Source organism: Setaria viridis, chromosome 3, assembly GCF_005286985.2.
Source record: "Setaria viridis chromosome 3, Setaria_viridis_v4.0, whole genome shotgun sequence".
NCBI lineage: Eukaryota > Viridiplantae > Streptophyta > Magnoliopsida > Poales > Poaceae > Setaria > Setaria viridis.
In genome coordinates, this window is record NC_048265.2 from 18,443,607 (window position 1) to 18,464,660 (window position 21,054).

At 50.0% G+C, this 21,054-nt stretch overlaps 3 protein-coding genes and 2 pseudogenes across 6 annotated transcripts; 4 read left to right on the forward strand and 1 right to left on the reverse strand.

Annotated features, from left to right (window-relative positions):
- Nucleotides 1-553: 553 nt before the first annotated feature.
- Nucleotides 554-2,399, forward strand: LOC140222179 (uncharacterized; annotated as a pseudogene).
- A 255-nt stretch (nt 2,400-2,654) lies between these two features.
- On the forward strand, nt 2,655-3,527 carry LOC140222104 (uncharacterized; annotated as a pseudogene).
- Nucleotides 3,528-5,208: 1,681 nt separating this feature from the next.
- On the forward strand, nt 5,209-8,546 carry LOC117849602 (uncharacterized). Of its 2 annotated transcripts, none has more exons than XM_034731210.2 (4): nt 5,209-5,446; nt 6,519-6,571; nt 6,953-7,154; nt 7,244-8,546. In XM_034731210.2, exons 1-4 carry the CDS (start codon nt 5,413-5,415, stop codon nt 7,375-7,377), a joined length of 423 nt encoding a protein of 140 aa, XP_034587101.1. In that variant the 5' UTR covers nt 5,209-5,412; the 3' UTR covers nt 7,378-8,546. The 2 variants fall into 2 exon arrangements, with proteins under 2 accessions (XP_034587101.1, XP_034587100.1); XM_034731209.2 differs by having other exon boundaries at nt 5,210-5,446; nt 6,519-6,730.
- A 2,796-nt stretch (nt 8,547-11,342) lies between these two features.
- LOC117849601 (probable beta-1,3-galactosyltransferase 8) lies at nt 11,343-13,804 on the forward strand. Its single transcript, XM_034731207.2, has 7 exons — nt 11,343-11,708; nt 11,807-12,022; nt 12,100-12,164; nt 12,247-12,780; nt 12,887-13,012; nt 13,101-13,210; nt 13,313-13,804. Exons 1-7 carry the CDS (start codon nt 11,706-11,708, stop codon nt 13,462-13,464), a joined length of 1,206 nt encoding a protein of 401 aa, XP_034587098.1. The 5' UTR covers nt 11,343-11,705; the 3' UTR covers nt 13,465-13,804.
- A 2,844-nt stretch (nt 13,805-16,648) lies between these two features.
- Nucleotides 16,649-19,294, reverse strand: LOC117851048 (uncharacterized). 3 transcript variants are annotated; one of them, XM_034732951.2, is made up of 4 exons: nt 18,715-19,291; nt 18,513-18,583; nt 17,735-18,056; nt 16,649-17,643 (listed from the first exon to the last, which is right to left on the reverse strand). In XM_034732951.2, exons 3-4 carry the CDS (start codon nt 17,994-17,996, stop codon nt 16,853-16,855), a joined length of 1,053 nt encoding a protein of 350 aa, XP_034588842.1. In that variant the 5' UTR covers nt 17,997-18,056; nt 18,513-18,583; nt 18,715-19,291; the 3' UTR covers nt 16,649-16,852. The 3 variants fall into 3 exon arrangements, with proteins under 3 accessions (XP_034588842.1, XP_034588843.1, XP_034588844.1); XM_034732952.2 differs by lacking the exon at nt 18,513-18,583 and having other exon boundaries at nt 18,715-19,294; XM_034732953.2 differs by lacking the exons at nt 18,513-18,583; nt 18,715-19,291 and adding an exon at nt 18,175-18,506.
- Between the last annotated feature and the right edge of the window lie 1,760 nt (nt 19,295-21,054).

The following is a 21,054-nucleotide window of genomic DNA, read 5'->3' on the forward strand; positions in this document are numbered from 1 at the left end:
AGAGAGAGATGAGAATAGGGCAGCTTCGCTTGAGCCAACTGGTGTGTTGTGAGAGAGCTGAGCTTGGGAAACGTGCAAGCTAGGTGCGGAAGGAAGCGCTAGCCGCTTTGTTTTTGCATTGTTTATCAATTAAAAAACTCGATGAGCTATCTCCACGCTAGAGTAAAATTCACTAGCGGTACATCAACTTGCCACCGAGTGTCATCGAGGTCCCGCTACTCGCAAAATGCAGACATAGCTATAGAATCTAGACCTAGGTGTCGACACGCGTCCAAATGGGCCCTGGATCGGACCCGCGAGCTGATGTGGCATTCCACGCTGGACCCAAGTGGAGTGTTTTTTACAGAACCCCCCTCCCCAGCCCCCATCCTCCTTGCACTGCCACCATTCGCGTCACCTCTCCTCCACCTCTCTCTGTCTTCGATTTCGTTGCCACCAAGGAAATCGGGACGGAGGCAGTTGCCGGCGAATTGTACCAGTCCGTGGTACGACAAGGGACGAAGGCGAAGCACAACGGTGGTGTCGTAGCTATCCACCGCGGTGGCAGCCGATGATGGCTCCGACATTGCGAAGGAAGGTCAACCATGCGCCGTCGTATGGTGAGAATCTAACTCAGACTCATAGAATCGGTGATGTATTGGTAGGATTAGTGCATGTGGATGGTAGAAAATTTGAGTTTTGGGGTTGGAATTATCCAAATTAGGGTAATCTCAGTGGGATTTAGGGTTCTGTTGGGGTTTTGTTGAGGTTTTGTTGGTATCAAATGCAAGTTTAATTTTAGTCTAATTTGTTGTTTCCATTGGTTTGTTCTTGATCATAGGTGACAAGCCTGATGACTTCACAGTACAGGTTCACCATGGTGGATTCTTTGTTGGTTTTGGGCATTTGAGGAGTTATGTAGTTGGAAAAGTTAGTTGGTATGATCACTGTGAAGTTGATACTTGGCCGACATTGTGGCTAGATGACATGCTCATGGAGCTACAATACCCAAAGACATCAAATTTGAAGTATTATTGACTGCTACTAGGGAAAGAATTGGCTGATGGCTTGAGAGCCACACATGGTGATGCAGACACCAATGCCATGTGTTCAGTTGTGGGTAGGATTAAGAACCTAGTTGTCTATTTTGATCATGATGATACTGTTATTAGTGCTCCTTGGGAAGCTATCGTATCAAACCCAATTGCACAGCTTCCAAAGGTGGTGAGCGCTGTCAAGGTGCAGTATAGGGAGAAGAAAGATGGAGAGAAGCTACCAGACTTTTATAAGAATCTAAGTCCAGTGAAGGAGTAGAGAAGTAATTCAGTTGGAGAATCTGGCAGTGACAATGAAGATTCAGATTTCTGGGACAGTGAAAATGAACTTGATGATGATGATGATGATCTATTTGTGGATCACGTGGATAAGGATGTGATGGATGAAGGAATAGGTAGTGCCAAGAGTACTGGAAAGGTGAAGAAGGCTAAGGGAAGTAGGCTGAAGGTGAATGGAGCTGCTATGATAGAAGAGTTATCTACTGATGATGAGGAGGAGGAATTGCTATTACCTAATGAAGACAGAGATGCACAAGTCAACATAAAGTTAAAGTTCTTTCAGGCAAGAAGACTTAATTAACCCTATTTTCAAGGTAGGAATGGTTTTTGAGACAATGGAGAAACTGAGATATGCTATTATAGAGTATAGTATGAAGAGAGTTGAGATAAAAAATACCAAGGAATGAGAGGAAGAGGATCAGGGCTCACTGTGCAGATGGTTGTCCTTGGGCACTCTATGCATCATATGACAGTAGAGTCAAGGCAATTACAATCAAGATATATGTTGGAGGACACAATTGTCAAAATGAGTGGGTTCTCAAGAGGTGTACTACAAATTGGCTAGCTGACAAGTACTTGGATTCATTTAGAGCCAATGATAAGATGAGTATCTCAAACTTTGCAAGAACGGTATAGAAAGATTGGAATTTGACTCCTTCAAGAAGCAAGTTGGCCAGAGCTAGAAGAATAGCTATGAAGACGATTTTTAGAGATGACAGTGAGCAATATAACTAGCTTTGGGATTATGCACAAGAGCTCAGGAGAAGTAATCGAGGCACCTCATTCTTTCTGAACCTATCAAATGGTCATTTTTCTACCTGTTACATGTCACTGGATCCTTGCAAAAGAGGATTCCTTTCTGGCTGCAGGCCATTGATATGTCTTGATGGCTGCCACATTAAGACCAAATTTGGAGGACTGATTCTTACTGCAGTGGCCATTGGTCCTAATGATTGCATATACCCAATTGCTTTAGCTGTTGTTGAGGTTGAATCAAAGGCTTCATGGAAGTGGCTTTTGGAGACTCTGAAGCAAGATTTGGACATTGGCTACACATTTCCCTGGACTATCATGACTGACAAGTAGAAGGTACATATTTTCATTATATTTATTCTCCTATTTAAACTAAGTTCACACATAGCAATGTTTAATTCTTGTACTTCTTGTGCATTTTTAGGGTTTGATTCCTGCAGTTCAGGAGGTTTTTCCTGAGTCGGAACATAGATTTTGTGTTAGACATCTCTACTCCAATTTCAAGGATGTAGGCTTTAAAGTGAGATCTTAAAGAACCAGCTGTGAACTTGTGCAAGGGCTTGTACAGTAGCCAAGTGAGAGTATCATATGGGCAAGATGAAGATATTAAATGAAGATGCATATAATTGGCTGCAGAGAATGCCTACAAACACATGGGTAAGGGCATACTTTTATGAATTTCCCAAGTCTGACATATTGCTGAATAATAATTGTGAAGTATTCAACAAGTATATTTTGGAAGGAAGGGAAATGCCAATCCTGAGTATGTTTGAAAGGATCAAGCAACAGCTCATGACAAGATACTACAACAAGCAAAAAGAGTTGGCTAAGCAGTTTGTAAGCAATATATGTTCAAAGATAAGGAAGAAAGTAGCCAAAAATGCTGAATTTGCTAATGTTTGTTATGCATTGCCTGCTGGTCAGGGGTTTTTCCAAATACTTGAGAGAGATTTTTAGTATGTAGTCAATATCAATACCAAAGAATGTGAATGCAGGAAGTGGAATCTGACAGGTGTTCCATGTCAACATGCCATCTCTTGCTTAAGGCATGAGAGGATTACTCCAGAGAATATAGTCCATGCGTGATACTCCCTAGAAGCTTTCAACAAGGCATATGAAGGTAACATCATGCCATGCAGAGATAAGAGCACCTGGTTACATATAGATGGCCCTATAGTCAGAGCTACCGTTTAAGAGAAGAAAATAGGAAGGTCACCAAGGTGTAGGAGGAAGCCACCATGTGAAATCCAGGGAACGAATGGTCCTAAATTGTCCAAACATGGAGTGATAATCACATGCAGCTATTGTAAACAGGATAACCACAATGCTAAAGGATGCTCTATTAAGAAGATGGGCATTCGGCCTGAGGATTATATACCTGATGAGGTTGAACATCAAGAACATGAGGATGCAGAACCTGAAAATCAAGAACCACAAATGGTACCTCCAGTCCCGAAATAGGTATTACCTCCTTCACTGTACTTTATGCTCCTATTTCAAGTTCTATCATGATGTCATAACATTTCTCATCACTAGTATATTCCCATATGATGTCACAGCGTAGCTCCACCATGCTTCTCCAAATGATGGAACAGGTAAGCTACTGGCCATGTCTTGCTTAAAATTGGATGGTAATGTCAATTGTGTTGTTTAGTTCTACAATGACAACTCAATGTCACCAGGGATCACAATCGACATCTTCCTTTCAGCCTCCACGCCCACTTCCAGACTCTACCTTCATCAGCTCTAACATACCAGTTGAGAGGCCTGCGCTTTTGACAACTGCAACAAAACAAGGCAAAGTTGTTATAAGGAAGAGGAAGGCTGTACCTGCAAAGAAGAATGGAGAAGCTACAAAGAAGGAAAAACCATCTGTGTTGAATTAATTTGAACTCTTTTGCTCTTTTGAAGTGATATGTAATAGGTTATCACCAAAACAATGTTGGATGCTACCACTGTCAGTACTTGGATTTGGAATATGAAAATGCTATGCATGTCAATTTCTGTGAATTCATATCCATTACCATTTATGAAATCTCAAATAATACTGGTCGATCATTTACACTACACAAACCTAACAAACATTTCACCGACACAACAATTATCCTAGCAATTCTATCAACATGTCAATCTTGCTTGGTGCTTCCTGTTCCCTCTTTGTTCCCTCTTTGTTCTTGTCTGCTTCCTATTTCCTCCCCGCATGAACATGTCAATCTTGCTTGGTGCTTTCTATCAACATCTCTTGCTTTGTGCTTCCTCTACTCGGCTATCCCCAGAGATTTCCCTTGCAAGCTATCTGCTGCTACTGCTGCTATAAGAACAGAGCTAGACAAGAATAGAGCTGTGCGATTTGTTGTTGCTGCTGCAATGGGTGATTTGGGAGCACAACACCCACCCCATGCTCATCGCGTCTTGTTGCTGCTGTAACCGTCGCCCCACAGCTCCCTCCTCGCCGCGCAGCCGTGCGCCGTGCCCGCCACGCCACCGCGCATGCCACGATGCCGCGAGCGGTGGGCGCCATCCTGCCCAGCCACCCGGATCCACCGCCACTACCGTCTGGCCGGCCACTCGTGTCGCAGCCACAACCAGCACGAGCGCCACGGCGGCGAGCGCGATTGCAGCGCGGCTCGGCGACGGTGGGATTGCCAGCTCCGATGGTCAGCCGACGTGCGCCTGGCTGCCTCCGGCAGCGATGGGGATGGGAAAAGGATCAAGGCTGGAGATGGAATCTCCAATCTGGAGGACCATATGTATACGTGTGTATGTATTGGAGGGGAGTATGTGAAAAAATGCTCGGCTTCTGGGCACGTGTAGTCTAGCGTGGCGTGCCACATTAGCTTGCAGGTCAGGTCTAGGGTCGTTTGGACGCATATCAATGCTTATACTTAGATCATGTAGCTATGTGTGCATTTTGGGAGTAGAGGAACCCAAATTAGGTACTACGAAAGACAAACTCAATCCGTACTCTTCTCTCACGCAACCACAAAAGGTCAGAACCCTCTGGGAACACCTCCCTCTGCCACCGGGGCCCACAAGAGCCCGGTCCCAACCATCAGCCACACGGGGGCACGGGGCTACGAGTCCTCAGCCGTCACGGCGTCGGCAGCCGAGCCGCCTCCACAAATAGTCCCACCGCGCAGGCAGATCACACACATTCACACCGAACAGTCCGCCCCCTCTACGGCTCTACCAACCTTCCCGTGCGCTAGCCTCGCCTGCCAGTCGCTTCGGTTGCTCGCTTCGCTTGCCTTCCCCCGCCCGCAGTCCTCGCATTCGCCGCGGCGTCAACGCGTCTTCCTTCCCGCTGTCTTTCGGCCTCCGCCTCCTCCTCCCAGATCCGGCGCCCATGGCGAGGAACCCGGGATGCACCGTCTTCATAGGTGAGATCTCCCCTCCCCCTCCATTCCCGGCGCCCCCCTGCCGTTCGAGGACCGAGTCACCCGGCGCGGCGACTCCCGCGGAGTTTCAGCTCCCCTCAAATTTTTCCTCCTCCTCAAAATTTCCCGCGATTAGGTGTGGATTTGCGGCGATTAGCGGTCTAACCTTCGCGGGGTCGCTGTCCACACGCTTATCCTCTCGCGGACCGGTGGCTGGCGGCGGTCGCTGTTACTCCCGACCCCAAATTGGGGCCGTTTCGTACTTGCTCCTCTCTGGTCTTTCTTTGGTTTGATTCGAGTAGTAGCTGTAGTTCCTCTTGCCTGTTAGGCTGAGCTGTTGCTGATTGGTAGGGTAACCCATGGGTTTCACCTTGTAATTTGGGGGTTTAATTGAATGAAATGGGTGGTTTACTAGGGTAATCTGTTGCTTGGGTTTCGGGCTGCCCTTCCCGATTCTTATATTATTAGATAGGTGGTTGCGCGCTTAGGATCCACATGTAGCAAGAGCTTTGCCCCCAAACAGGATTTAGATTTTATTGTCTGGCTTAATTACGTGAGCTTCTCTTTGTGAATTTCCCGATGAAAAAGACGAATGAACTTTCTCTTACTTGTAAGCAAACATTTCTAGTTGCACGTCACTGGAAATTTGGCATCAGTTGCTTGCGGCGATGCTGGTCATGCTATCATGATGCATTTCATTCTTGAGTTGTTGGGCATAACTAGTTTTAGTAATCAGTTACAATGAGATCTTGATCCTTCAGTCCCTTTGAAGTAAGGAATATTAAAAAAAAATTGCCTAGCCATCAGCCTCATTTGTTTTGTTCTTTGTTTGACTAGTAGGTTTTCGCAATCTGTTTGCTTGTTAGTTGCTCCATTGTTTTCCTATGAACTCCTTTTTGTGATGTTATGCATAGCTTCATGTCTATGTTATGCATAACCTGATATCCTACATGGTTGTTGCCTGCTTTGCAGTGTTGGTACTGCTTTACCTTGGTTATTTTGTTACTCTTACTTTATGTTTTTTTATTGTCTGACCTAATAGCTTACTCTCTTGAATTGTATTTTTCTTAAATAGGTAACTTGGATGACAGGGTTCCTGAGAGGGTCCTGTATGAGATTCTTATTCAGGTAGGTCGAGTTGTAGACCTACACATACCTCGCGACAAGGAAACTAGTCGACCAAAGGGTTATGCTTTTGCTGAGTATGAAACAGAGGAGATTGCCCAGTATGCTGTTAAGCTATTTTCTGGCCTTGTTCGGCTACATAATAAAACACTTAGATTTGCGGTGCGTTTCTTTTTGCTCTCCCATTTTATGCTTTTGCCTAGTTGAACGTTATTTTTTTCCATGGTATATATCTTTTATGCACTGAACATTAACTTGTGTTGGAACTAAACCTTTGTCCAACTGAATATGATACTGTACTTTACTGGTTCAGGTCCTTGCTCTTACTATATTTATGAGTATTGGCAAAAGTCTAAGCTCTGAAATTGTTGCATTTTTTGACAGATCTCTGGGCAAGACAAGGTTGACAAACCCTCCTCAAATGGCAATATGCCTGTAACTCCTAGGTTAAACCCTATACCAGCACCAAAGCCTCCTCAACTTATGCGGTCTAGTGATACTCCTTCGTCACAGCATACAGTCGTGAATGGCAGGATTGCAGGGTATGGTATCTCACCAAATCATTCATATGACTCACATTCTCAAGGTGAGCAATTGTATTTTTGGTGTTTATGGAACGTGAGACATTTGATGTTGAATTTTGTGTTAAAAGCTTATAATTCCCTTTTTTACCAGCGCCATCAAGTGGGTTACCGAGTAGAGGACTAAGCAACGGTACGTATGAGTATAGTAGACGTGTATTTGGCTCTGTTATGAATGATGTTAGCCGTCGAGCTACCAGGGAACCAGTTCCATACCCGTCCTACTAGCATGTGAGCTCCAGTGACTGTAACTTGATATTCTGACAGAGTAGACCGCCGAAGCCATTATCTGTTGTCTCAGCCATCTGTAAAGTTATCTCTGTACTCACCATTTGATGCCTGTGAATATGGTTTATGGTGGTAGGGCATATGCTTATCTTTTGGGTTGTTCTACATTGTTGTGGGAGTTGTGTCTGCTGGTTAGGCTCCTCTCGTGCCCTAGTGATCAAGGCTCCACTAATATGATTGTACTAGAATTACCATGTCTAGTTACATGAATGGGTGGCAAAACTTTGCAATTGCTGTTTACATTAAATGTCGTTAGCTGTTTCTCATGTTATAGGAGCGTGTTTGTGTTTGAGATATGAGTATTTGGTGGATTTTGTTTATCATCCCTATCGAATCTGTATTATGTTGGACATCTGAAGGGGAAATGTTGTTAAAGGAAAGGGGAAACCTGCCCTCATTATGTTGTTCGTTTATATGAATATTTGGTTTATATATGACTTGTTTGCTTGAGCTGTCTGTCTGTGGCAGCAACAGGCTTTCATTGTTCCACAACAGGCTTTCGAGTAATCAAGTTATACCTTCTCTGTTACATCATACATGGCTGCTTTGGTCCCGCATTTGCAAGTTGATCTGTTGTCACTTCCAAGTTCAGTAGCATGGAAGTTGTTACTGCTGGATTCTCACTTCACTGGTGAATTATTTAGCTATTGCATTTTTTTTCCCAATGGTACTGTTATCCTCTGAATCGTGAATCTTGCTGGTGGCCCTGTACTGTTGATCAAGATGGGTCAGATGATACTCATTTCTCAGCAGGCTGTATTTGGGAGCTCCATGCCTGTGGTCGTGATCTTGACTACAGGAATTTGAAAGGAAATTTGTCCCGTTGGAGCTCCAGATTGCAGGCTATTACATTTCCTAATGATTTGAAGATTTGTTATACAGGGTCAGCCTATGAGATCAATTCGAGATTCAAGAATGACAGTTGCCCAATTCTATGCCGTAATGGTACTACTTTATGATGCAACAATACCCTTGCATCCAGTCAGTTCATTTGTACGGTCGTGTTGACCTCCACCTGCTGTGAGGTCTCCTCCTGCGATGGGTCCGCAGGCTGTAATTTTTTGGTTCTCGCATACTGCAGAATTGAACAATCGTTGCGTGATTCCGAATTTTGCTCTGAGGCTGCTCTATTATCTGCAATTTAAAGGCCGGAGGTACCACTCTCTGGTACCGCCCACCACAGTTTGTTGGCAATGATCTGAGACCAGTTTGCCGCCAGTGAGCTGAGTGAGACCTTAGGCACGTGCGTTGGCAACGCCGGCGCCGGGGAGCACTTCATCGACTGCGTTGAATTTTGGTATACCTTGCAGTGCGCCTGTTATACTTGGACCAAAAAGCTTCTTGTAGTTTATCAGTTACCGAACAGTGTTTTTCTCTTACAACAAATCAGTCGTTTTAGCTTTTCAGTCGGCTTATAAGTCCAGCTGAATAACTGTAGTTTATCAGTCACCGAACGGTGTTTTTCTCTTACAACAAATCAGTCGTTTTAGCTTTTCAGTCGGCTTATAAGTCCAGCTGAATAGGCCATATGGTTGAATCTCTATAGTTGGTTGATGTAAAGTGTTCCTTTTCCTTGTGTTTGATCAATGGAATACACATGTTGTATGGCTGCCAAAAGAGTATTTGGATGCTGCCAAGCTTTTTGTGCGTGCCTCGTGTATAATCTTCTAACACTAACACCTTTGCTAGGGTAGTTTCTACACGTTTTGTTTTTATCCTTCATGACTAAATTTGGACAATGTATGATCTTTTCCCTGTCCATTTGAGTTGAGTGAATCTGAGTTGGGTGGCTGAATCATGGGCAAAATGAAGCTCCTTTCTTTTCTTCCCATGAACGGAATATGGTTAAGTTCCTGATGATCAATCGGTTTGTTTTCCTCAACTCTCATTATCAGTGCCTGACAAAGCACTTCAAAACTATCCATTGGTAGTAACAGTGAGAGGAATGGAACATTTTGACACGCTACCCTGCATTAGCACCGGAGGTATTGTACTGCAGCTCCGACCAAATTTATGACCATCATGGAAGAAGGCACCCTTGGATGTCCAGAAGAGTAGCAGCATCTACTTCAGTTACACTTGTTTTGTTCTAGCACGGTTGAAAAGCTGAAAGACAAGATACCCAGTAGTTAGTATTATGTTTGCCTTCTCGCCAACATGCAGCAGGCCAAGCTTCAGTTAGGTTCACTGTGATCTGATTGCTGCTAGGAACTTATGAAAAAAAAGTATTTTAGAACCTTATGAAATGGTATATTGAATTGCTAGAGGTTCAGAATTTATAATATTTCATAAGACCACATGCCTGCAGCCTGCCATTGTAATACCAAAGCACATGTTTAAAATTCCTTTCCCAAAACTTCAGGTTCTCTGTACACATAACACAACAACTTTTGCTTCTCCTCCATCTGGTAAAAGAGAAAATGTAATTCCCATATTTCATTGACGTGGAGGAGGAGGAGCCACGGTTGATCAACAATTACAAGAGTTGAACATCAAGTTTAGCGACCAAACCGGCAACGCTGTGCCGAACGAAGAGTTTTCTTGGGCCGGCCCGGTTTGCCGCCGTCGCCCTTCATGCGTGTCGCCACGGTGGAGGCCGCTGACGGGGACGAAGGAAGCAAGGAGATTGTCGTGCTGTACCGCTACACCAGGTTCTCGAGGGCGCGCGGCGGGCAGTGCGGTGTGGAGGCATGCCACCGGATGAAGCTCCACCACCTCCGTTTCTCCGTTCCGGCCGCCGGCGACATGGAGAGCTCGCTGGCGTTGGCCGGATCATCTCTCGGCCCGCTGATCTACCACAGTCTCTTCCGCCGGCAACTCCACGAATCGACCGACCTCGCCTCTGCTTCACCGCCCCGGCCGCCGGAGACATGGAGAGCTCGCTAGTGTTGGCCGGGTTGTCTCTCGGCCCGTTGATGTACCCTGGCCTCTTCCGCCTGACAGCACTGGGCGGACCAGGAGTCGGAGGGGGCTGACCACCGCCGCCCCTTCCCTACGCTCGTGCTCGCCAGCGAGGAGCTGAAGGAGAAGAGGGGCCTGTCCTCGCGCCGCTCCTTCCCTGCGCTCGTGCTCGCCAGTCAGGAGGGGCGCCGCCGAAGGAGAAAAGCCCCCCTCCCCGCGCCCCTTCCCTGTTGCGTTGCCTGGCCTCAGCAGTAGAAGCACCGCTGACCTCCTATTGCGCCGCCGTTGACAAGATGTGCCGCCGGGAGGAGAGGAGGGGGGCAGAGATGGGTGTCGTCGGAGTGTGGAGGGTGGTCGCTGGATCTGCGGGTGTCCGCTGCCGGTCCCGCAAGGATGCCCACCGCCGCGCCACCCAGAAGATAGAGGCAGAGAGGGGGCTGTCGGAGATGGAAGAGGAGTGCCGCCGGAGCTCGGTTGAGGGGCCCGCCGACCTCCACGGCGCGGCACCGGGCCCGCTGCGGCCGCCGGGGTGCCCAATCCCCTCCGTTGCCTCTGTTTTGAAGGAAGGAGAACCTTTATCCCCTTTAACCCCTCCCTTCTCTACTTTTTCCACCCGAGCCCTCCATCTGTTCAGCATTTAGACTGCAGGTTGATTACCAAAAAATCGAGGGACTTTTTTGCAAAATTACCACGACGGCTGAAAAAACTTATCAGAAACATTACTTGCTTTAATATTAGGTATAAACTAGTTCATTTTCCATTACAGTCAGCTGTGTCTGTCTGACACGCTATGTAAACCACTTTCAAAAGTGTATATTGTGATGTTATCCCAGTAGTGGGCTGTCGTCTCAGCAGGCTTCGATTCTATTCTTCTTCGGATTCTGTTTCACCCGCGTAGATTGGATAATCAGGAAATGCTCAATCGCTTGTCCAGTTTACTCTCGTACACTGTCTCACAGCAGAAGCGAGCGTTTACCGGTTAGCACCGGAGCACACATGGGTTCCCGGACGAATCATTGATCTTGAGTCATGACAGTGATCCTCTCCTGAGAGCAACTCCTGAACCCCGGAGCCGGAGGCCAGGTATTAATCGTGGCATCCTAACTACTAGCTAAGCTCATGCTGTCAGCATGAGCGCCGAGCCTCCTCACGCCAAAGGGGCCTTGCCAAATGCCAACTGAACCGCTTCGCAGTGCCGGGATCAGATGACAGGTAGCCGGCGTGTTCCGCGCGCGATGATCCGAGAGCACCGCGCGCATTTCCCTGCCCCGTCTCCTCGCTTGGTTTCACCAGGTGCTCGGATCTGCCGCGCGCTCACCACTTCTGAGCTTTAGAACACCTGTAAGCGTCGTGCTCGCACCGCGACGATGGTATGTAGCGCGTGACTGGAGCTGCCCTGAGATTTTGAGCGTTCCTATGTGTTCTCCAATGGTGATCTCCTACTGTTCGTGCCGGCATTGCATTGCAGGCGCAGACTGAGAGGCAGCCGCAGCCGGAGAAGAAGGCGCCCCGGGCGAGGCCGATGTCGGGGAAGGCCGTCGTCATGCTGTGCGCCACGAGCTTCTTCGTGGGGCTGCTGCTCAACGGCCGGATGGCGCTGCTGACGCCGCCGTCGGGCGAGACCTCCACCAGTCACGGCTCCGGGATCCCTCTCTTCGCCGACGACTGCGACCAAAGCAGGCGTGTAAGTATGAAGAAACCATGGTTCCACACACACAATACGCTATACACGAAATGTTTTAAAAATATTTCCCCTTTCAGAAGCTGGAAGAGAGCAGGCCGAACGACATCATGAAGGAGGTGACAAGAACGCACCAAGCGATACAGTGAGTCGTCCCGCAGCCTTATTTTTCCACTTGGAATCAATGTTGCTGCCGTGCATTGGATGGATCCTGAGTTCCTGACCAGGTCCCTGGACAAGTCGGTGTCGTCGCTGGAGATGGAGCTGGCGGTGGAGCGCGCCAAGCAGAACGGCGGCCTGGGCGTGTCGGCGCCGTCCCGGGGCCTCCCCAAGGCGTTGGTGGTGGTCGGCATCAACACGGCCTTCAGCAGCAAGAAGCGGCGCGACTCGCTGCGGGACACCTGGGTGCCCCGTGGCGACAAGCTGCGGCGGCTGGAGAAGGAGAAGGGTGTCGTGGTCCGCTTCGTGATCGGGCACAGCGCGACCCCCGGCGGCGCACTGGACCGCGCCGTCAACGTCGAGGCCGCCGCGACGGGGGACTTCCTGCGGCTCGACCACGTGGAGGGGTACCACGAGCTGTCGGCCAAGACGCGGGCCTACTTCGCCACCGCCGTCGCCACCTGGGACGCCGAGTTCTACGTCAAGGTCGACGACGACGTGCATGTCAACCTTGGGATGCTGGCGACCAGGCTCGCCAAGTACCGGGCCAGGCCAAGGGTCTACGTCGGGTGCATGAAGTCCGGCCCCGTCCTGTCGCAGAAGTAAGCACACGATGAGATGACGAACCCGTGATGTTCTTTGACTGGCTCTCCGTACATCGTGATGATTCACTTCCGACGGCGAAATGGCTGCCATGCACGGCTGCAGGGGCGTCAAGTACCACGAGCCGGAGTACTGGAAGTTCGGCGACGAGGGGAACAAGTACTTCCGCCACGCGACGGGACAGATCTACGCCGTCTTCAGGGACCTCGCATCCTACATCTCCATCAACCAGTAAGCGTCTCCGTCGAGTTCATATGTCATCAGCATCATTCCGTTCGCGCGCACACGCTTACGCTTGCACGGCGAAAACGACGCGCAGGCCGATCCTGCACCGGTTCGCGAACGAGGACGTGTCGCTCGGCGCGTGGCTCCTCGGGCTGGAGGTCGAGCACGTCGACGACCGCAGCCTCTGCTGCGCCACGCCGCCAGGTACGATGGCTTCCTGACCACCTGATCTTAATTTTACCGTGCTGCTGCGGTGGCGCTGTTGGTTTTGGCTCTTGATCCATGCTCTCCGGCGTGTGTGTGCAGACTGCGAGTGGAAGAAGCAGGCTGGGAACGTGTGCGCGGCGTCCTTCGACTGGTCGTGCAGCGGCATCTGCAAGTCGGTGGACAGGATGAGGGCCATCCACAGCGCCTGCGGCGAGGGCGACGGTGCCGTCTGGAGCGCCGCCGCCATCTGATCTCCGACGATCGATCCACCACATACATGATGAGCGCCAGCTTTCTTTTTGAAAGTGTTTCTTTTGTTTATTTCCATCTAGAATTTTCTGGAACTCTCGGAAACCAAGCGGCGCTGTCTGAGAATTCAGAATTGCGTATACGTCCTCACCACGTATACTAGGCACAGGTGGTGGTTGTGGGCTTGTGGCATGATGCGAGCATGTGCTTGTGGAATCAGAACTTCAGAAGATCGTCCTGTTTTGCTTTGCAAAATTGCAAGGGATTGAGCCCAATCGCAATACTGCTACAAGCCTACAACTCTCTCATGTGGAATGACTTCTCCAATTCGCGATTGCCTAACTCTTGGTCCTGCCAAACGAATTGTAATGAGTATGTTTTATTATTCCTTTGGAGAAATGGTGATACTATCAGATGCCGAATTAATGGCTGCACCAACAATGGTCAATGACTCTGGGATTTGCCTTCTCTTCAGCTCCCATCGAGTTAACCGATGTGTCGTGGCATGAAAAGCAGTCTACATAACGCATAGATGCCCTTGTTTAACACCATGATCACCCCAGGTCCCAGGATAGGCGCTAGCTTATGCTCGTGAAAGCCCAGGATGGTCCTCCGACCAGATGTGCGGACAACAAAGGCCACCTTCACGACCTTCTGCCTTCTATCTTTGTCCAAAGATAGAGCGGTTCGCTTCACCGCTTGAACTGCTCAACTGTCCCTTTGCTCGGTGCTCATGACATGCTACGGAACCTTTTTGGCTTAGTATCACAAGAGGAGCACAACATCAGTTATAACACTACGGTGTGCTTACTCTACACGAATAGAATATAGATGCTGGTTCATCGTATTTTCAGAAGAACCGTCATGTACATCCTCTACACGAAGAGGTCCTAAACAAGAAAAAGATAAACCCAACGGGATATGCAGAACCAAATCAAGAAGACAACAACGGATCATCTACTGATGTAGCGCGACGACGTGCAGCGTGTGTGCATGCCTTCCTCGAAATGTTCTGGCTCAGCCAAGGCCAGTTCTTAATAGCCACTAAATTTGATCTAAGTTAGGCAAGTGGAAAGCGACATCATAATATCAATATTTTATTCGAGCAAGTATATTGGTACATCAGGAAGTCAGTCAGTAAAAACAAGTTATTAAAGGAGGCAAATTTTCATTTTTCATTGATTTATGTGATAAAATATTATGTGTATCTTTAGACTTTAGAGTGTGCCTACCATAAGGGGGCCTAAGCCCCCTCCCCCTGCTCATCCTTGGTCTGTGCCCCTGTTCGTAAGATCATTTCTAAAAGGCTAGCAACATGACCCTTCATCCTTAGAAAATAAAAGGAAAAAACGGCCCTCCGACAACGCCTACCGCCCTCCAAAATGAAAACATTCATTCTCCACTTGTGATCATGTGGAGAAGCGCTCTTGCTCTTCGTACGGCACTGCTTAGCATTTCCTTTGATAATTTGACTGAGCAAACCATGGTGAATCAAGGATCCATCACTTGTTTAGCATTTACTTTGCCAATCTGAAGCATTTATTTTTACAATGGGGGGCAACTCTGAATGTCAGTGTCAGATTACTTTATCTATCATGACTCGGAAACGGCAAATATTGGCCGTGACCAGCTATTTTGGCCGGCGCTTGGTTTAGTGTCAAAGTTTGGCATGTCCAAAAAACTTTGGTCGTAGCCTTGGATTCCAGCTGTTTCTCGGGCGGCCAAATCGGGCGCCCCAAATTGGCTTGGCTGCATGGGCATTTGTTTCATGACATGGCAGCACGTGATTCGTTGCAATAAATATTTTGCTCATTTCAGTTACCAGCTTCAATCAACGATATCTCCTAAATACGAAATCATATTTAAAAACTGATTGCACAGGAATGTTCCTCATAATTAAATCTATAATTCTAGATCCATATTAACTATGTTTTGACGAACTAATGATCAATGATCATTAGATGCAGGACCCACATGTCATGCTCATAATTGTGTCATAGCCAATTTTTGATTTGGCCATAAACTAAGGCCATGCTAAACTTTTAATCTCTAAATGGGCAAATGGGGTGACTAAAAGTTGCTAAATCTTAGTCCCTAAAGTTTAGCCCTTTAGTTCTAAGGGTTGCTTATGAGGACTAAAAAGAGGGAGTACCCCTCATTAATACCCCGTCCGGGACTACCTCCCCTCGCCGCACCCCCACCCAACCCACCCGTCCCGATCCGTTTCTGCCTCTCTCCCATTCCATTCCTTACCGCCATCACACCCACTGCCTTCCCCACCGCCGCACCCACTACTCCCGCCGCCACCCCCGGTCCTCCCCACACCTCCGCCCCCACCCCTCCCTACGCCGCCACCACCCCAGCTCCGCCCCACGCCTCCGCCAGATCCGCTCCATACGCCGCCACCTCCCCCGCTCCTCCTGACGCCTCCACTACCATGAGCCCACTGCTCCTCCCGGATCCGCCACCACCGCTCCCGCTCCGCCCCACGCCTTCGCTGGATCCGCTCCCTCTCTTCCCTACGCCAGATCCGCCCCCTTTGTTTCCCTATGCCGTCACCGCCCCCCGCTCCTCCCCATGCCTCCGCCGGCTCCACCATGGACGGCCACGGCAACGCCTACGGGACTACTTCTCCAAGGGTGCTTCTTCTTCGGCAGCTCCCGCCTTCCCTCCTTCCGCTGCCATTCCCAACCCCGACGAACCGCTCAACATTGGCCGTGGATAATATTTGGCTCCTTCCGCTGCCGTTCCCAACCCCGACGAACTGCTCAACATTGGCCGTAGACAATATTTGGCGCGGTGTAGCTAGGATGTAAACCAAACGCACCCTGAATGTCAAAGTCTCGCCTAGCTTTTGTGAAGGAGGAAGGTCATGGCTTAGTTTTCCTTGGCTACCTGAATATTTTGATTTGACTGTCAACGCAATCCTGCTTCGGGCAGCGTTGAAGTTAGTTGTTTACTCCCTTCTAAAGTTCCAATCATATTGAATGTCTAGATACTAATTAAGTGTATTAAACATAAACTAATTATGCGAGACGAATCTATTAAGCCTTAAACATGTGCTAATAATGAAATAATTAGGCTTAATAGATTCGTCACACGAATTAGTCTCCATAATTAGTTTTTAATTAGATCATGTTTAGTCCTCGTGATTAGAGTCCGATGTGACGTGCTGCACCCCCGAAGTAACGCACAAACCTGTTCAGCAATCCGCATGGACATTGGACACTGTCGCAACAGCTAAAAGAAGGCCGCGTGCCATCCATCCGACCGTCTATTTACATCTCAAGAACACTCGTATCAGTCCACTCATTGCCCCCTCGTACTGATGAAAGAAAAGGATTCGTTATACCAGGCTCCCCTCCGGGCTCCGGCGTACCGACGGCCGCATCAATCCCAAACAATGGCAGACTTCTTCGGCGTGACCATCTCGCTGTGCGGCGCCAGTCCTCCCCTCGAGACAGGCCGGGCAGGAGGCGCCACCGGCGCCAGGTAGTTGCCCACCCGGACGTACCCGCGCGCGTCGTACCGCCCGGCATGGTGTGGCACGGCCACCGGCGCCGCCGCGTACTGGTGCTGGTAGTGGTGGAAGCTGTTCTGCAGCAGGCCGGCGTGCCTCGGCGAGCTGCTCACGTATCCCGGCACGCCGCCGCCGTCCGCCGCGTGCTGGTGAAGGCACTGCGCCGCCGCGTCCAGGGTGCCGAGGTTCGGCGTGCTCCGGACGCGCTGCATCCCTTGCCCGAAGGCGGCGGGCGGCTCGGCGCCCACGGCGTTGGCGCGGGGGGAGTTGCCTGCGGAGACGGCGCCGTGCGGCTGGGACGGGAACGGCGGGCTCCCGTCGGGCGAGGCCGGCACGGTGGCGACGTAGCGCTCCGGCTGGAAGTGGTGGTGGTGGTGGTGCTGCTGCTGGTGATGGTGGTGCGGGTGGAGGCGCGATAGGCCGGCGTAGCGGGTGGAGGCGGGCGCGGCGGGCTGCGGCGCGAAGACGTAGACGCGGAAGCGCGGGGACGCGGTCGGCGAGCGCTTGGCCTCGAGGCGGTCGTACTCGTCCAGCATGTGGGCCAGGTCCTCGTCGCAGGTGACGGAGACAAGCACGTCGAGGTCCTCGGCGACGGAGAGGAGCTGGTACTTGATGGCCGCTACTTCCGTCTTGAACATCTCCTCCACCTTCTTCTTCATCTCTGCACACGGCGGGGCGGAAAATGAATTGAAGATCTGAGCACCGACGACATCAAAGTATCAACTATCAATGCGCACTGATCAAGAACGTACCGCGGAAGGGGATGGATCGGGGCACAGCGAGAACGCGGGTCTCCCCGCCGACGTACTTGAGCACGCCGTCGTGCGGGCGGGGCACGATGCGGCCGCCAAAGCTGCAGAGGATCTTGATGCGGCCTCCACCTCCACCGAGACCTCCGCCCCCGCCGCCGCAGGCGCAGGTCGGCGAAAGATGCTCGTCGTCTGTGGTGGTGCCCTCGGACTCCGTCGTCGTCGCCGTTGGCGGCGCACCAACCGCGTCTTCTATCTCAGCCATGGTCCGGTTTCAACCAATCCTCGCTCGCCGGAGGCACGCAAACGAAGTGATAACGAAGACCTGCGAAAGAACCGCAGCACCAAATCACCCTCGAGAACGAATCCTAAAAGCAACATGCTCAGAGTACCCAGCACCAGAAAAAAAAATTCGATTTTATTTTGACTGAGTATGAACCCACATCTTGGGAACAGGCGTGACCAAGCAAACGCGAGATGAACGAACACCAATAGAAATGTCAAAGAAGCAATATTTCTCAGTGACTACGAAAAGAGATTCCGAAAGCAACAACCACTTCGCCATCAAGCGTGCGGAAACGAAAACGCACCCCACAAATCCAACTGGGCTGGCGGGGCAATCAATCGCGTCCGCCCGTTAGTTGAGCGACACGCCATGAGATGCCAGCCTAGCAAGTTATGGCCTCCCCTGCCAGCATTATCCCCACAGCGAGCACCAGAACAAAAAAAAAACTTCATTTTTTTCTTCTCGAGAGCAAGGAATCAGAATGCGCCAACCAACCTGTTATCGGACGGGATGGAGTTCGAGAAACCGCCGGGCTGACGATGGCCTAGAAGATTCGGAAACCGAAACTGCCAGGCGAGGAAAAATCCAGATGAGCAAACAACAAACAATCGCACCGGCAGATCGGTGGGATGAGCGAAGCAAATCGAATCGGGAGGAGGAGGAAGCAGCAGCAGCGAGGAAAGCGAGCAGGACTCACCAAAGGGGACGGGAGGGAGGTCGGACTCCAACCAACAGAGGCGGCGGCGGCGGCGATACGGGCGACGGGCGAACGGCCGCCGAGGGAAGTTAACTTTATTCCTCTGGTGATGAAAACCGACTGATCCGCCGACCAGATCGAGCCGAACAAACCGGCAACAACGAGGGGGAAGCGAAGGGGAAGGCGACCCCCGAGGAAACCTAGAACTGACTGATCAACCGTCGCCTCTCTCTCTCCACCCCGGCGGGCGTGGCCGGATTTAGGGAGGGCCGACGGACGCGCCGCGCAGGCCGGGGCTCCTGGATTCGTGGGCCAGCAGCCGCTCGCCTATTCTCGGGGGCGTGGTGGCCTGGCGGGGCGGGGTGTGGCCGTGTGGGGCGCTTGCGGGCGTGAGCCGCTAGTCTCCTCCGTGCGCGCGGAAGAGGAGGACTGGAACTCGCTCGCTCGCCGCCGCCCGCGTCCCCTCGCGCCCGCGAGCCGGGTTGTAAAATAAGGAGGCGGCGCCCGGGACCGGGCCGCGGACGCGCCCGGTCGGTCGGGGTGCCGCGAATATTCGCGGGCGTCTTGCTTGGTGGGGTTGCGTTGCGTGACTTGCGTCGCGTCGTCCGCTTGGGTGGGACTTGGGAGTCGGGCGACGAGTCTGACGCGCCCGGCGGGAGCCCTTTGGCGCTGCCGTCCAGGCCGGAGCGCTGCGAACGCGTGCCCGCCGCGCGCTCTCGCTTTGGCGGACGGCGCCGCGGCGACGTATCCCGCGTCGATTGGTGCCTGCTTGCCTGTCACGGCGTACAAGCGTTCTGTGCACGATACAGCCGTCAAGTAGAATTTAAATTTACATGACGGGGGTGTTCGGTTTTTTTTAGAATCTTCTAAAATTCCCGTCACATCGAATGTTTAGGTACTAACTAGGAGTATTAAATATAGACTAATTATAAAACTAATTGCATATATAAAAATTAATTTGCGAGACGAATCTATTAAGCATTAGTTCGTGATTTGACAATGTAATGCAACAATAAATATGTGCTAATGATGGATTAATTAGGTTTAATAGATTCGTCTCGTGAATTAGTCTCCATCTGTGTAATTAGTTTTATAATTAGCTCATATTTAGTCCTTCTAATTAGCCTTCGAATATTCGATGTGATATGAATTTTAGTGCGTAAGATGATCCAGGTGCTGCTAGATATTTCCGCAGCGCGTTTTCTTCTGGACTGCCCGCGCGGCTGTGACAGTGAGTTGATCGTGTCGACGTCCTGTGGAAGAGGGCGCTGACGCTACGCTTCGTCGGCGTCCTTCCTGAGCTGGGAATCAGGCAGGGAGGGGCTCGATCTCGGCGGCTGGGACGCGTGCGTCCACCCGCGGCGCGCGGGCGTGTTCCCCGCAAGCGTGGTCGACTGCTCGGCACTCGGCACTGGAGGGAAGAAGTTGTCAACGATCGTTTGTTTCATGGCACTTGACGACGACTCCTCACTCCGGGGGCCAGCTGCGTCCTGGTTTGCCATCGTCAACGATGCCCTTGCACTGCACCGGTCTTAGAAAAAACGAAAATAAAAGGTAATAATGTATTCTAGGAAATTTGATGCTCTGGCCGTTTGCTTGCCGGTTGGGCGCCACTTCTATGGCTTGTGTGGCTCTGGGCGTGGGTCTCGGCTTCACACATTGTTCATAGAATCATAGTGGATTTCTACGAGACGAATAGAGTGATCTTACGTACGATATTATATTCAGTTTCAAATGAACTAAAATGAAGGAAAATATTTTTTATATCTGTTTGGAGACAGCGTAGATATAGATATGTTGTCATGCCATAGTTTAAAAAGGTATGAATCTGGTTTGGCTATCGCCATTTGCAAAAAAACAAAAAAAAAGAACGAAAGCAAAGAAAACGATGCTCTAATTAAATATTACACACACGGCTTGTTCGTCCCAATGCTATCGATTATTCCCTTACATACTCCGCATAAATTAACTCATCTTCATATGCAATGGGTCAAAAATAAAATATATATTTTATATATTTTCATAAGACTTTACAAACCATACAAACATAAAAGGACTTTTTAAACCAAAAGAGATCAGGGTAAGGCCGCTTTTGGCAGAGCTTCGCGAGCAGCTCCAGCTCCGCCTCCTGCTGAAGCCCTGCCAAACGCCTCCATACAGGTCTCTGGCCAAGGAGCCAGTCCAGAAAATGAACTAGGCAGACGGAGCTCGAAATTGTGGCCTCCGCTCCTTTTCTCTGACCACGTGCAAAGCCACGATCGGCTGGAGGTGTCTGAGCAAATGAAAAGGCAATGGACCATACGTAAACAATAGTGTAGTTTCCAAATTTTGAAAGCAATT

Coding starts and splice junctions, on each gene's coding strand:
- LOC117849602 (XM_034731209.2), top strand. CDS start 5,413: ATGGCGAGGAACCCGGGATGCACCGTCTTCATAG. Junction 6,731..6,952: donor ATAAAACACTTAGATTTGCG/GTGCGTTTCTTT, acceptor ATTTTTTGACAG/ATCTCTGGGCAAGACAAGGT. Junction 7,155..7,243: donor ATATGACTCACATTCTCAAG/GTGAGCAATTGT, acceptor CTTTTTTACCAG/CGCCATCAAGTGGGTTACCG.
- LOC117851048 (XM_034732952.2), bottom strand. CDS start 17,996: ATGGCTGAGATAGAAGACGCGGTTGGTGCGCCGCCAACGGCGACGACG. Junction 17,644..17,734: donor CCGATCCATCCCCTTCCGCG/GTACGTTCTTGA, acceptor CGCCGTGTGCAG/AGATGAAGAAGAAGGTGGAG.
- LOC117849601 (XM_034731207.2), top strand. Junction 13,013..13,100: donor TCCTACATCTCCATCAACCA/GTAAGCGTCTCC, acceptor AACGACGCGCAG/GCCGATCCTGCACCGGTTCG. Junction 13,211..13,312: donor CTGCTGCGCCACGCCGCCAG/GTACGATGGCTT, acceptor GTGTGTGTGCAG/ACTGCGAGTGGAAGAAGCAG.